The 12,767-nt window shown below is 39.9% G+C and overlaps 1 protein-coding gene and 1 non-coding gene across 2 annotated transcripts; both read left to right on the top strand.

The window, feature by feature from the left end:
• The first annotated feature begins 5,305 nt into the window (after nucleotides 1–5,305).
• Nucleotides 5,306–5,404, top strand: F5B22DRAFT_t188. Its single transcript has one exon. It is a non-coding gene; the product is annotated as a tRNA-Leu (tRNA).
• A 5,031-nt stretch (nucleotides 5,405–10,435) lies between these two features.
• F5B22DRAFT_639731 (uncharacterized protein) lies at nucleotides 10,436–12,413 on the top strand (the record flags this gene model as incomplete). Its single annotated transcript, XM_047977756.1, has 3 exons — nucleotides 10,436–10,463; nucleotides 10,571–10,867; nucleotides 10,930–12,413. The coding sequence occupies 3 exons, from the start codon at nucleotides 10,436–10,438 to the stop codon at nucleotides 12,411–12,413; spliced, it is 1,809 nt and encodes a 602-aa protein (XP_047826014.1).
• Nucleotides 12,414–12,767: the final 354 nt, after the last annotated feature.

Genomic DNA, 12,767 nt, shown 5'->3' with positions numbered 1-12,767 from the left:
ATATTAAAATAACTTTTTTATATTTATTATTAAAAGGTTAAATTAAATTATATATAATATAATTAATATTATATATTATTTTATATTATTAAAAGGGAAGGTTAAAAGCTTTTATAAAGCAAATTATAAATTTAATAAATATTGCTATATAAAAAAAACTAAATTATAAAGTAAAGGATCTTTTACTATTAAAAATATTAAGGATTAAATAAAGGTATAGGGTATTTTTAAAGCAAAAAGTTGCGTTATACGTTAAGGTAATTGTTATATAAAAAGGAAGGAAACTTATACCTAGCATTGTAAGGCTTATAGTAAACCCAGCTATAATGTACGAACTTATAAAAATATTATAGAAACGTTTAATAATTTAGATTTAAATTAATTTAAATTAATTATACAAATAATTATTAAGATATTTTCAAATGCATATATAAAGGTTAAAAATGTGGCCAGGTTAATTAGGTGGCCAGGTTAAGTGGAAGATGCATTATTATAATTAACTAATATTAATAATAATGCTTTAAGGAAAATATAATAATAAATAAAGAAAACGTTATTAAATTTTATAATTATTTTAGTTTTATATTAAATTATATAGCTAATTATTCTATAAATATAACTTTTTATAAAAAAAACAATAATATTAATAAAATTAATTATATTATATTATTTATATTATAAGCTATATATAATTAATATAAAAAGCTTAATCTATTTAATATATTTAATTAAAAGTAATTATTTAAATAATTAACTTTACAGACCTTTAATTAATTAATATAATAATTAATGTTAATCACTTTTAATAATAATTAAGGTTTAATTACTTTTAATAATAATTAAGGTTTAATTGCTTTTAATAATAATTAAAGTTTAATTACTTTTAATAATAATTAAGGTTTAATTATTTTTAATAATAATTAAAGCTAAAACTTTAATTAATTTATAAAATAAATAACGTAAAATTCTAATTAACCTATAAAGTAAATAACATTAACCAATAATAATTAGGGTTAAAACTTTAACCAATTTAAAGATTAACCAGCTTTCGTTATAAAAAAGCTTAATTAAAATAAATAGTAATAATAATATACTAGCTTTATAATATATAACTTATATATAAAGAATTAATTAATTAATAATAAATAAGCTTTATATATATAATAGTTTTTATATTATAAAAATGTAATTTTTTTTTTAAAAGGGGGCATGTTGGGTTAGTAGGATAATGCTAGCAGTTACGTAATAACTCTAGTACCCTACTTCCATGCCAACTAGTACTTACCTTAGAGTAACCTTTTAGATAGAACAACCTTTACTTATTTAGATAGTTAATCCAGGTCTCTGCGTATTACACACAGAATTCAACACTCTGCTTCATTGCAACGTGTTAGGCTGTCTTGGGTGCCACCACACTGCTGGTGATTATATAACAAGGGCAGGTAAACTAGGCTTAGAACTGGGAATTCAGATTACAATGATCTACTAGGGCTGCAGTAGTCCTTGACCAACCAACTCCTTCTCAGCTGTTGGTGGCTTGACTTGACTCTATATACAATTGGTCTGCCAGCCTAGACCGCCTAGGTCTCTAAGGTCTGTTTCAAGAAGCGAAGTCTGTATAACCTCACTTTCCAATATTGCCCAATATTGCCTGCATGTCTTGAAAGGTCATGAACAGCCTGCAATGGTCCTTCGTACGGCCGAAGTGCAAGGCGAACTGCATATTTCAGCCGGTACAGAGGTTACACGTGTAACAGATTATCCCATTCCGCTGTTGTTGGATTCTGGAGTTTCTATATATATGGCCACATGGTATTGTACAGCTTTCATTTCTGTTGTTTCTATACTCTGTTCTTGCCGTGTGGGCTATCACATTCAAAAATGTCACCAGTACAAGATGAACATATCTACGTTTTGTAAGGTATCAGTCATTACGGATTCATATTCTAAACCTCATATCCATATACGCATATACAATTTTAGGAACCATCAGAGTAGTGGACTATTACGTATCTAGCGCTAACAACATCATTTCTTTTTCTTGCGTAACATGTCACCGAGTTTGGTATAAGTTATCAGATCCCTTGGATAAATCCAAACATGATAACTATATGTGGATTCCCTGTATCATTTCCGGTTTGTTATAGACCATTGACAATTTTCAAGCACTCGGAGTTTTAGCGCTGCTTGAACATCTGAATAATCTTGGAGTCTCGAGCTGAAGTCGGTGACATTTGCACAGCAGAGCTGCCATTTGCTGTCGAATGCACTGTGCTCGTTCCCAGTTATCCAGCAACAGTGAAAACCAACAGCATTGTCGCTTTGTGCTACATGGCCGATTTGCAATTCTAGAAGAAATCAAATAGGCTATTTGTCTTTAATCCAGGTAGGAGATGTAGTAGAACTACGTTTTGGGGACTAATCAAGACATACTGTCGCTAGCAACTCATGGGATGGAATTTGAGGCCCGTAAGTTCATATAGTATTAAGCACATTTGAGTGGGTATCGTGGTTGAGCTATATAATCTTCTGATAGTGGATGACTAAGGTCGCTGTGAAGGGCACGCTACATAGAAAGCTCAAGGTGATTGATTGACTTTGCAGAGAAGTGTTGAGCTATAGGAGAGCCCGTATGTCTGGACTCTATCGGCCTGGGCAAGTCTGATACAGCTCCATTGACGGTCCCGCTGAGTAACCAGCGTAAGATGGGAACTAAAGATAGGCATTCGGAGAGACAAACTCTCCGTTCTTCTTGTTGGCGGTCAGTCCAGTTCTATCATTATGCGAAGGGAGTGAGTAAGATGTATAATATTTTCTGATAGCAAGCCACTACTCCGAAGATTTTCCTCAGTAGTCTTCACCCTAGTCGAATAGTCATTTCTGTACAATTAGGAAAGGAGAATAGGAGAAAATATTACTTATCTCATTTATAAAAATAGAGATAATACGATTGGAAAGTTTTCTTAGAGGAATTAGAGCTAGTAACAATCTTGCTATGTCGATGTTATGGACAGTGGTTTAGATGAGTCTCGCATCTGACTGACTGATAAGATATAGTTTGCATTCCTATTGTGTCACTTAAATGCCGCAATTTTCAAGCTTATAGCGAGGACTATTTCTTAATATGCAAGTTTGCCGATACCTTCATCAATAAAATCCAGTTCACCGGCACCGGTGCCTGCGTTAAGCACTTTGTCGCCAATGACCAAGAAACAAGGCGGTTTTTCATGAATGAGACAATGCCAGATGACGCTTTGCAAGAGTTCCGCCTACAACCTTGTTAGACAGCATATAACCAAGTAAACGGCGAATCTTGCTTGACAGACGATCGTATACTCCAGGAAGTGCTTCGGAAGGGATGGGAATATGATGGTTTGGTCACGAGTGACTGGTTCGGTACGAACAATGATGTTCCATCACTTTCTGTAGGGTGAAGCTCTGCCAATATCATTCCATAAAATACCCGAAGTTCGAAACTAGACTAGATTTTATATGCCTAGGCCTATAAGAAGGCGAGGCAGGGTCTTGGTCGATGCGCATAGTCGGCGTCTTGTTGATACATAATTTATCGATGCTTTGGCTTCCAGAAGCTTGGGGCTGCTCATAAGATAGGAAGGTTTAAGACCCCAGGCTGGCAAGGAGGGCCGGACGCGGAATCCTGCTACAGGAGGTGAGGAATTCCGGCCTTCAGTTTGGTGAAATGTGAGCCGCGAGAGTGAACTGTTCCTCATCGAATATTGACTGAGTTCAATCCTTGTCTGCTACGATGGGTTACCCCTATGGGCTAACCAAGGAGAACGCTACTGCTACGGCGGCAAGTGCATCGTGACGCTCAAGACCATTGGCGTTTCCTAATTCTCGTCATTCACTTACGGTCCCGGTAAGCTCATCCTTGGTGGCAAAGGCGCCCATTGACGTCAAGAGAAGGTGATGGTCTTCCAAATCTGCTCTCTTCATGATCTACGATCCCCTTGAGAGGGCATCAAGGTTTACATGATAATCGTATTCGGGAGAACGTGACGTGGTGCACTATGGCGAGGAAATCTACGCTGGTTACAGGTCTACGACTACCGAAAGATCGAGTCTTTTTCCCTCTTCTTTGCCGAACTATTTACACAATGTTTAAGTACTTGAACGTACCACTCAGCATTGGTCGACGTGAAAACGCGGGCGATAGAGCTGGATTAAGATCAAGGCTGCTACGGGAGAGATGGCTATAGATGAGGCAGTGCTGGATCGTGTAGCCCACATGCTGGAACAACAACATGATTAGTTGGGTGATCGATGCGGACGCCACGTCGCGAGGGCCCCAAGGGACACCAGAATGAGATGAATAATAGCAAGATGGCTGATTAAGAGTTATCTATACTACCTCCTTTCTTACAAGCCTATATATGGACTTGTGTTCTTGGTCTTACATGCATGCGTATAGATCTGTCTGGATATTCCTGGACCCTGCTACCTAAACCACGTGGGACGAAGGCCTTACGGTATCATTCCAAGTCCATGGTTGCTATGTCGTGGGTATAATAGTGTGACAAACAACTTCGCAAGCCACGACTTGGAGTCGCCTAGAGGAGAGGCCAAAGTACTTTAGCGAATCTCACGCACGATTTATAGCATATACCTAGGGGATATTAGATATTACTGTTTATAGATCAGCTTTACATGAGACAGTGATACGAGATACCTTCATAACCAAAAGCGGGTTAATGGCCATAAGGACTCTCGCCATGGCATCCTCTTGCTTATAGGCACCTGTAGATATTCTATAAGACTAAACGAACAGAGAATCTCATGTGGTACGATGTTTCCGGCCGTTCGGCAATCTCTCAAATGACTTGGGTGCTATCTTTTCTCTAGCAGGACGAAATAGGCCAGGAGCAGAGTAGTTCATTGCTGACGCTTTTCGGATAGATCAATATCTTGTCTATTATTATGAAGACTTGCTGTAAAAATAACAAGTGTTCGCTCAGAAGGGAGGTAAGTAAAAGGATCTGGCTACTATAAGCGTTAGAAGCTGCTAACTGAGAATGCGATGGTGAATCGAAGTGTATGTAGATTTAAAGAGGATGACTTGTAAGGAACCTGTGCAATTTAGGTTCCAGGCGTTGATAAGTCGCCGGTCGTATATCTTAATGCAAGACAGCCAAGCTGGTTTTAGTATAAAGTCAAGGTTGTGTTGTTTAACTTCAGAGTTTTGATAAGTTGCTAGTTGTATAAACTGAGGCAAGATGTCTTGATTTAGTTTGCAATTTGGCGGAGCTGCATCAATAATCAATGCGCTGAGCTCAAGTTGTGTAATGGCAAGATGGCCGAGTTGGTTATGGCGTGAGGTTAAGGAGCACCTTAGCACGATTTCCTCATGGAGCAATCCGCGTGGGTTCAAGTCCCACTCTTGTCAGCTTTATCTTTTGCAAATTCAGGCAAGTGGTATATAAGTTTTCTGGTCATCTTGGTATAGGTTCCTCATGCAACGAATTCTCGTGGGGTCAAGTCCTGTCCTTCTCAAAGTTCCCTCTTCTGTTATTTTTTACATTACTCAAGGCCCTTAGCTTATATTGTTGCATATGGGCTTTATGAATGTTTCCTGGACAGGTAGATAATATTTAAGATAGCATTCAACATCTAAGCTTATAGGCATGTTGATAATGGAGTTTGAAAAGCCTATCTCTTTACTATGAACAGCCGATAATTGATGTTTTGATTGGAAGTGTACTCTGTACTGAATGTACTATTGCAAAGCTGAACTTGTAGAGTAACGGATGCCATATCTACCTAGCCTTTTAGGGCAGGTATACCCTGGACTTGTAGGCTATCTTTGTTAGGTGTACTTTGGGTTATTTCGGATGAACTGTTCAGCAACAATAAGCACGAATCTAAGCACGGACTATTTGTCCCGTCGTTCCTTATATGTAGGTAGGTAACAGAAAGAGGTATATAAGGTTACACAAGTGTAAGTTTAAACCAGCAAAGGCATTACAGCTCGCTGATAAGAAAAGCAGGGTAGCAAGCTAGTGATATATTTGAAAAAGGAAAGAAGTAACAATTAAGTAACAGTTGAGTAATATGAAAATGCAAGACGGGGACCATATCGTCTTGCTTTTTCTTGAGTACATTACTATTCATATATTGCAGCATCGGGCCGTTATAGTATGTTGGAAATGTCTGGTAAACCTGCATTGACTGTGGGCTCGGCCCCGTTTCCCTCGGGTAGTAATACTTCGTAAGCCACCCACTTCTCTCTTCTCCAAGCTATATGCGATCCCCATTCATCTTGGCAACCACTTAAATCGCCCTGGACATCGGTCAAGTTGGGGGCAGTTAGGGTTCGGATGAATGCTCAGCTTGCGTTCGCAAGGTCTACCTACTTTGGTATGCATGATGTATAATGGTGGGGATGACTATTATTATTATTATTAGAATCCTTCTCACTAGATAATCAACTCAGTTACCTACTTCGTATAGTAAACTCGAATGTTCATCCTTCACTTGTAAGTAAGTGTACTACTGTAAGGAGGTTGCTATTCTACGTGTAGTAGAAACGACCTACTTCGTATATCTAATACGAACTCTAACTCGATGCGATGCTATCCTTGAGCCAATCTGAAACGCTGTTAATGATCTACGATAGTATTATTGCCTTGGACTTATGCTAACATATATCTCCGGCTCCGGCAAGCTGTCCTCCGAGCAATACACCTTTATTGAAGTTATGATGACTATTACTACTGGAACCATCTACGATATCAAGTCCAAACGATTACCAGGAACTAGGAGAGTTATCTGATGACGGGAATCTGTACTGGCGATCAATTGTGCATAGGCAACGAATTGCAATGGCATGTCAGTAAGTACCTACATGGTCAGCACCCCTTGCTACCCGCTAGGTAGTCTAGGGCGTCTAGGGCACTGAAAACTGCCTGCGGATAATAGCTACTTACCTATACCTTACTATAGGCCCGGAACCATATGTAACCGATTGGAGCTAAGTATCAATACTACCGGGTCTGTTACTCGCTTCATACCGCGTATACATTATTTTTATACAGGTTGGTTCCGAGACCTAACGGACCTCACTCTATGCCTCTGAACTCGAAGTAACTTCCTAGTAACTTCTTAGTAACTTACTAGTAGGTACGTAGTATCTAGGGGGGTCTAATGAAGCTGCATGCAGGTAACACCCTGGCCAAAAGCAACGTATAGACGCAGTCAGTATTATCTCCAATATCCAATATACCGGTCTGCTGCTGGGGGAAGCTTGGAGGGGCTCTAACGGGAGACACATAACGGCTTTGATGGTGGGTACGAAAGCATTGACGAATGGCGTTTTTCTTCTTCTCTTTCTACCATTCTACCATGCCTCCATCCACTCCATCCATATGGGCCGGTGGACGGGGGGAGGGGTGCAGAAAGGCCGGGGGGTGGACAACGGGCAGCATGCAGTGTGCAGCGTGCATCTTTAAAACACACGTCAACACACGACAATGCGACGTTCCGATCTCTCTTGATATCCGTCTACACTCCTATCGTGGCTGGTTTCCCCCCTTCTCCTCTTGCTAGAACTATAGTACGCTGCTTTGGCGCTTTGAATCATGATATTTGGGGACCGTGTCTTGCCCATCGTTCAACTACGTCTGTCCGTCTTTTCCGTCGCGCCCGGGCTTACTGCGTGCTATCCATTCCACCCTGGACACTTGCTCTGACCATTCGTTCTTCAAGGTCGGCCGCTTACCTGCTTTTTCACAAACAACTCCCTCCCTGATACCAAGATCAGGTCTAGAACGCCGTCTCTATTTTTGAGTGGCTACCAAAGTCTGCGAATGTGGTCCTGCGCACCCACCAGTGCTAACCGTGCCACGCCCCACTGTTTTTCGGATTGCAGATTGCACACCTACTAAAGTAGGTGCTAGCCACCAAAATAACCAGTTAGCAAAATAACCACTTTTTTAACCTTTATAGCTAGAATCTACGTAAAAAGCGCCTATTTCTATCGTTAGAAATAATTAACACTAGCAATAGCCTATTAGTATACCTCTAATTGTGTACTATTTTAGCTATTTTTTTAAAGGTACGTTAAATGGTTTTTCTATAGCGTTCTTCTACAGCCTTAACAAGCCTTCGAACCTTCTTAAAGTTATTTTTAACCAATTATTTAACTATATAGCAACCTTTAGCTATAATTAGAACTCCGCTTAACTTTAAAGGGGTATTCTTTATCGATTTATGGGCTTAAAAGACCTTTTAGGCTAGTTAGGTCCTTAAAAGGTTAGCTTAAAGTTAAACCACTTTTATAACGTTTAAAATAAACCCTTTAATAAATTAGGTAATAGCACCAGTAAGGTTATAATTAAAACCTTTTATTCCCTTTAAAGCTTTAATAATATAATACATTACTTTATTAATATATCGTAAAGTTATAGGGGTTAGCGTAGGAAAACTAGATAATAGATTAGGGGTTATAAATTAAGGGGGTATTGCCTTACGGGGGATTCGTTATTCTAATAGTTAAAGGACTTCAAATAGATTAAAGGGGTAAATTCCAATTTTTTTAAAGGTTAAAAAGATTATTAAAGGTTTAAAGGCTTAAATTTTAACCTATTAAATATACCTTAGGAATTTTAACTTTATAATATTAATTATTCTATTTTAAATAATAATATTTAAAGCCTTTATATAATAATGCTTTAAAAGTTAAAAAACTGTTACATTTAATAGCTAAAGTATATAGGTTAAATAAAATAATAAGCTAAAAAGGATAATATTATAAAAGTTATAAAAAGCTATAAATTCCTTTATATAATAAAATTTATAGCTATTTAATATAAATAGCTATTTTTAATTAATTTATAATAGTATAATATACTTTTTAAAGTGTTTAATTTATTTAAAGCTTAATTAATCATTTAAATAATTTATTAAACTAATTATAATAGCTATTAATTTTAATATTTTAAAGGTTTAATATTATTAAGCTATATATATTTAGCTTATTAATATAAAAAAGCTAGGTATAACCTTTTTAATAACGGAAATAGCTTTAATATAAATAATTAACTTTTTATTTTTAAATAAAGTAAAATAATAAGCCTAAATTTATTTAGTAATAATAAATATATTATTAACTATTTTAATATAAAATCTAATTTTATTTATATTTTATATATCCTTTATAATAATATCTTTATTTTTTAATAGGTTTTATAGCTTTTAAAAGTATTTATTAATAACTTTTATATTTTTAAATGTTATATGGTTTAAATTAAGCTTTTTTTATAACCTTCGAAGGTAGCTATACCGTTAAATAAAGCGCCTTAGTTAAGATTAGTTAACTGTAGGTAGGTTAGGATTTTAAAGGTAAGCCTTTACCTTTAATACACGATTAGCAGCGTTAGAAATGAATTTAACGCGTATAGCTAGGTTTATTTAATTAAAGCGGTTAATATAATTATAAATAGCTTCTTCTTCAATAGGTTTAAGCTTTAAGTTCGAAGGTAACGGTCAATTAGGTCCGCTATAGCCTGCAAGGCGATTTCGAAAGATTATACGCATAATGCCGAAGGTTCGTACAATAACCATTATCTTTACAAATAGGAAGTCCCATAGGTAATCTAATACTTTCTAAATGTTAGATTCCATTTTAAAGCTTAAAAATCGACTGTAAGGGTGTTTTTTTAGTGTTAAAGGTGGAAAGGTTAAAAAAAGTGGTTATTTTGCTGACTGGTTATTTTGGTGGCTAGCACCTACTTTAATAGGTGTGCAATCTGCAATCCGAAAAACAGTGGGGCGTGGCACGGTTACTGCACCAAGCCGAGGGATACCTACTTACCTACTTACTTACCTACCTAACCTAACCTAACTTAAGGGAATTGCGGCCCCGCCACGACGCGCGCTGAGAAGTAGAAGCCTGCCTACCTATGTTCACACTCGCTCATTTATTCGTTCACTTGCTTGCTCGCTCACTCACTCACGCACGCTAGCTGTGACGCTCGTCATCCATACTACATAGTATAGTGCGCTCAAGCCAGCCACGTCTCTCCTCTTCCGCGTACCGGTATTCTGACGTTACACCACTTTGTGTGTGTGTGTGTGTGTGTGTGAGACTCATCACTTTCCCCGACGGCGAGAGAGGAGTGGGGGCCGTGTCCTACATTGCTCGGTTATTCAGAGACATCTCGTTCGCTCGTTTCGCCTGGCCCTTTGTGTGAACGGCCGATTCCCTGTCTCGTGCGACAAACACCACCGTCGGACTCTCCCACGCAATCGGCCCAGAATTGTCCATCTTGTTCGACGCCAAGAGACGCTTGGTGCCCTACGCTACTATAACTGTAGCTGTACGTGTATATGATTTGTAGCGGTTGGCATTTCGTCCAGATCGCACCTTGGTTTGCACTGGTTTGCCGTACAGTTGCAATAGGGCTGGACTATCAATCTCATGGAGCAGACGTTTATGACCATCCATAGTAAGTCTCAGTAGATCATCGTCTTAAGCAAACTAAGCTCCACCCGTCCGAGTCTATACCCTCTCCCCTTCAAGGGGTATCGTGGCTCGCAAGCTTACCCCTAGCAGACTTATCCTGCGACGCCAACATTCTCTTCTGTACGGAGTCGGTGGTTGATATTTTGGGCTATCAGCCTCACGAGATTCTGGGGAAATCCAGTTTCGACTATTTCCATCCCGATGAAGTGCCCTTCGCGCGCTCGGTGCATAATCGAGGTGTGCTGCTGGACAAGGCAGCAGTTCTGCATTATGCTCGCATCTTATCCAAAGATGGTCGGTGGGTAAGTTGCGAGTGCTGTTTTACGGTTGTTCACAACGTATTGGTGGCTTGCACAAGCATATATCGTCGTGGTGAGAAAAGTGAGAGTGCGTTACGAGACTATTCTGCCTTTCGCTTCTTTACCCTTACCCTGCTAATGCCCTGCTAGGACGGGCGATTGAGGCACCTCAGATACGAAGAATCTTCTCCTGTTCACCGAGGGACCCTCGCTACCATATGTTAGAACACCTATCACCCAAATTCAAAATGCAGCCTACAGAGCGGGAACCCCGCGCTGCCTTAATCTTAAATAGGTTTACCCGGACGTTGACCATCATGTTTGCGACGAATGCTGTATCCTTGATACTGGGTGTTGGGCCAGACGAACTGAAGGGCAAGAGTCTTTATGAATGTATTGCAGAGAACTGCTGGGGTGATGCCATCAGATGCCTCGAGAGCGCCAAGGCCAACGACTCTATTGCTTACCTTCGCTTCTGGTCACGAGATCCTCGAGTGCGACAGGACCCCGGAGAAAATGAGGGTGACATCGATATGGAGGATCAACAAGATACGGCATCGGAAAATGACTCTGATGGAGGTGTCTCGATACGTGACCAATCAGCCGAGTTCATCAAGAGGGAGACAACTAGCAGCCCTCAGCCTGTGGCTCCAGATCAGCTAAATGCTCAGCACCAGTTTTCAGCCGCACCTAGTAGCCGAGCTCAGGTGATAAGCCCCGAAGGCTCTCAACGACTCGAATCACAGCAGCAGCTACCAGCTCGAGGTCGCGAACCGATACCAACGCGTGAACTCGAGGCCGTCGTTTCTTGTACTTCAGATGGGTTGGTCATGGTTCTGAGAAGGGCGCGGCCACAGATACCGTCCCTTCGCCCGCCAATGCTCCCAACCAACTCTGAAAATGGGTTGTTTGCGGCACCCTGGAGCGAGCACCCGGTTCGTCCCAACTATCCGCCAGAACCACCATATAATTTCCAGCCACCTTATCTACCTCAATACATGCCTGTAAGAGAGGATGTAAAGGCAGCGGAAGGACCACCGAGCGATCAACTAATGAAATCAATTAGGGATGTAGCCGTCTTCGCATGGGGACTCGTTGGAATCAACGGGAATCTTGCTACCTACGCTCGTGGTAACCCAAGTGGCGAGTCTCAGCCTCCTGACGGGCTTCCAATTTGGGACCCTACTGCCTCCGAAAATTCCTACCTTGGACCTGAACCGCTATCTTCCTCAAGATATCGGCGCGATAGGCCCATGCAAGAGCGCCAAGCTGATACAATTCCTCCAAGGCATCTATCGGGGTTTGAACGGCAATATCGCACCCATACACACGATCCAGCCGATAGCGTGCATTCTAGCAGCTCGAATCCTTCCCAGTGGCGGGATCCAATGGTTATAAGGCCTTCACAGCAACTGCAACCTTGCTCTAGCTCCCAACAACAGCGTCAGCAACAGCAACCGTTCGCTGTGTCTGGGTACCAAAACAACTTCCACCCGCAGCAGTGGTCAGAACCGTCTGTCCCAGCCAATCGACTTGACGTGAATGAAGATCAAGGTTGCACCACACAAGCTACTGCCCATGGAAATTCGCCAGAGGATTTTAGTCAATTGGGAACAAGGAGATTGTTCGAATAGATGGTCTATGTTCGGATAATTTGAATTGTTTTTTGTGAGATGATTCGAGCAAGGCGTTCCCGGATAGGGTAATCCCAATGACGTTATTGGACTGGAAATAGCATGACTATGTCACTTTAAGAAGTCTCGTATATTGATGAGATAGGGATTTCCTTTGATTCTTTTCTCTCTTTAGAACAGGATATAAGTTGTCTGGCCGAAGGGCTAGGGGTGGAACAGCACTACATCTTCGACACCGGCTCAGAGAGAATATACTCTGTCTATACCCAAAAGTTAAGAGATATCCCAATGAATATATTATCGTTTTGTTATGCCGATGTAGGCATACGGAACTATCTGGTAATACTTTGAGAC

Source organism: Xylaria bambusicola, assembly GCF_022495145.1.
Source record: "Xylaria bambusicola strain CBS 139988 unplaced genomic scaffold F5B22scaffold_68, whole genome shotgun sequence".
In the NCBI taxonomy this organism is placed as follows: domain Eukaryota; kingdom Fungi; phylum Ascomycota; class Sordariomycetes; order Xylariales; family Xylariaceae; genus Xylaria; species Xylaria bambusicola.
This window is presented reverse-complemented; position numbering and strand designations above follow the sequence as displayed.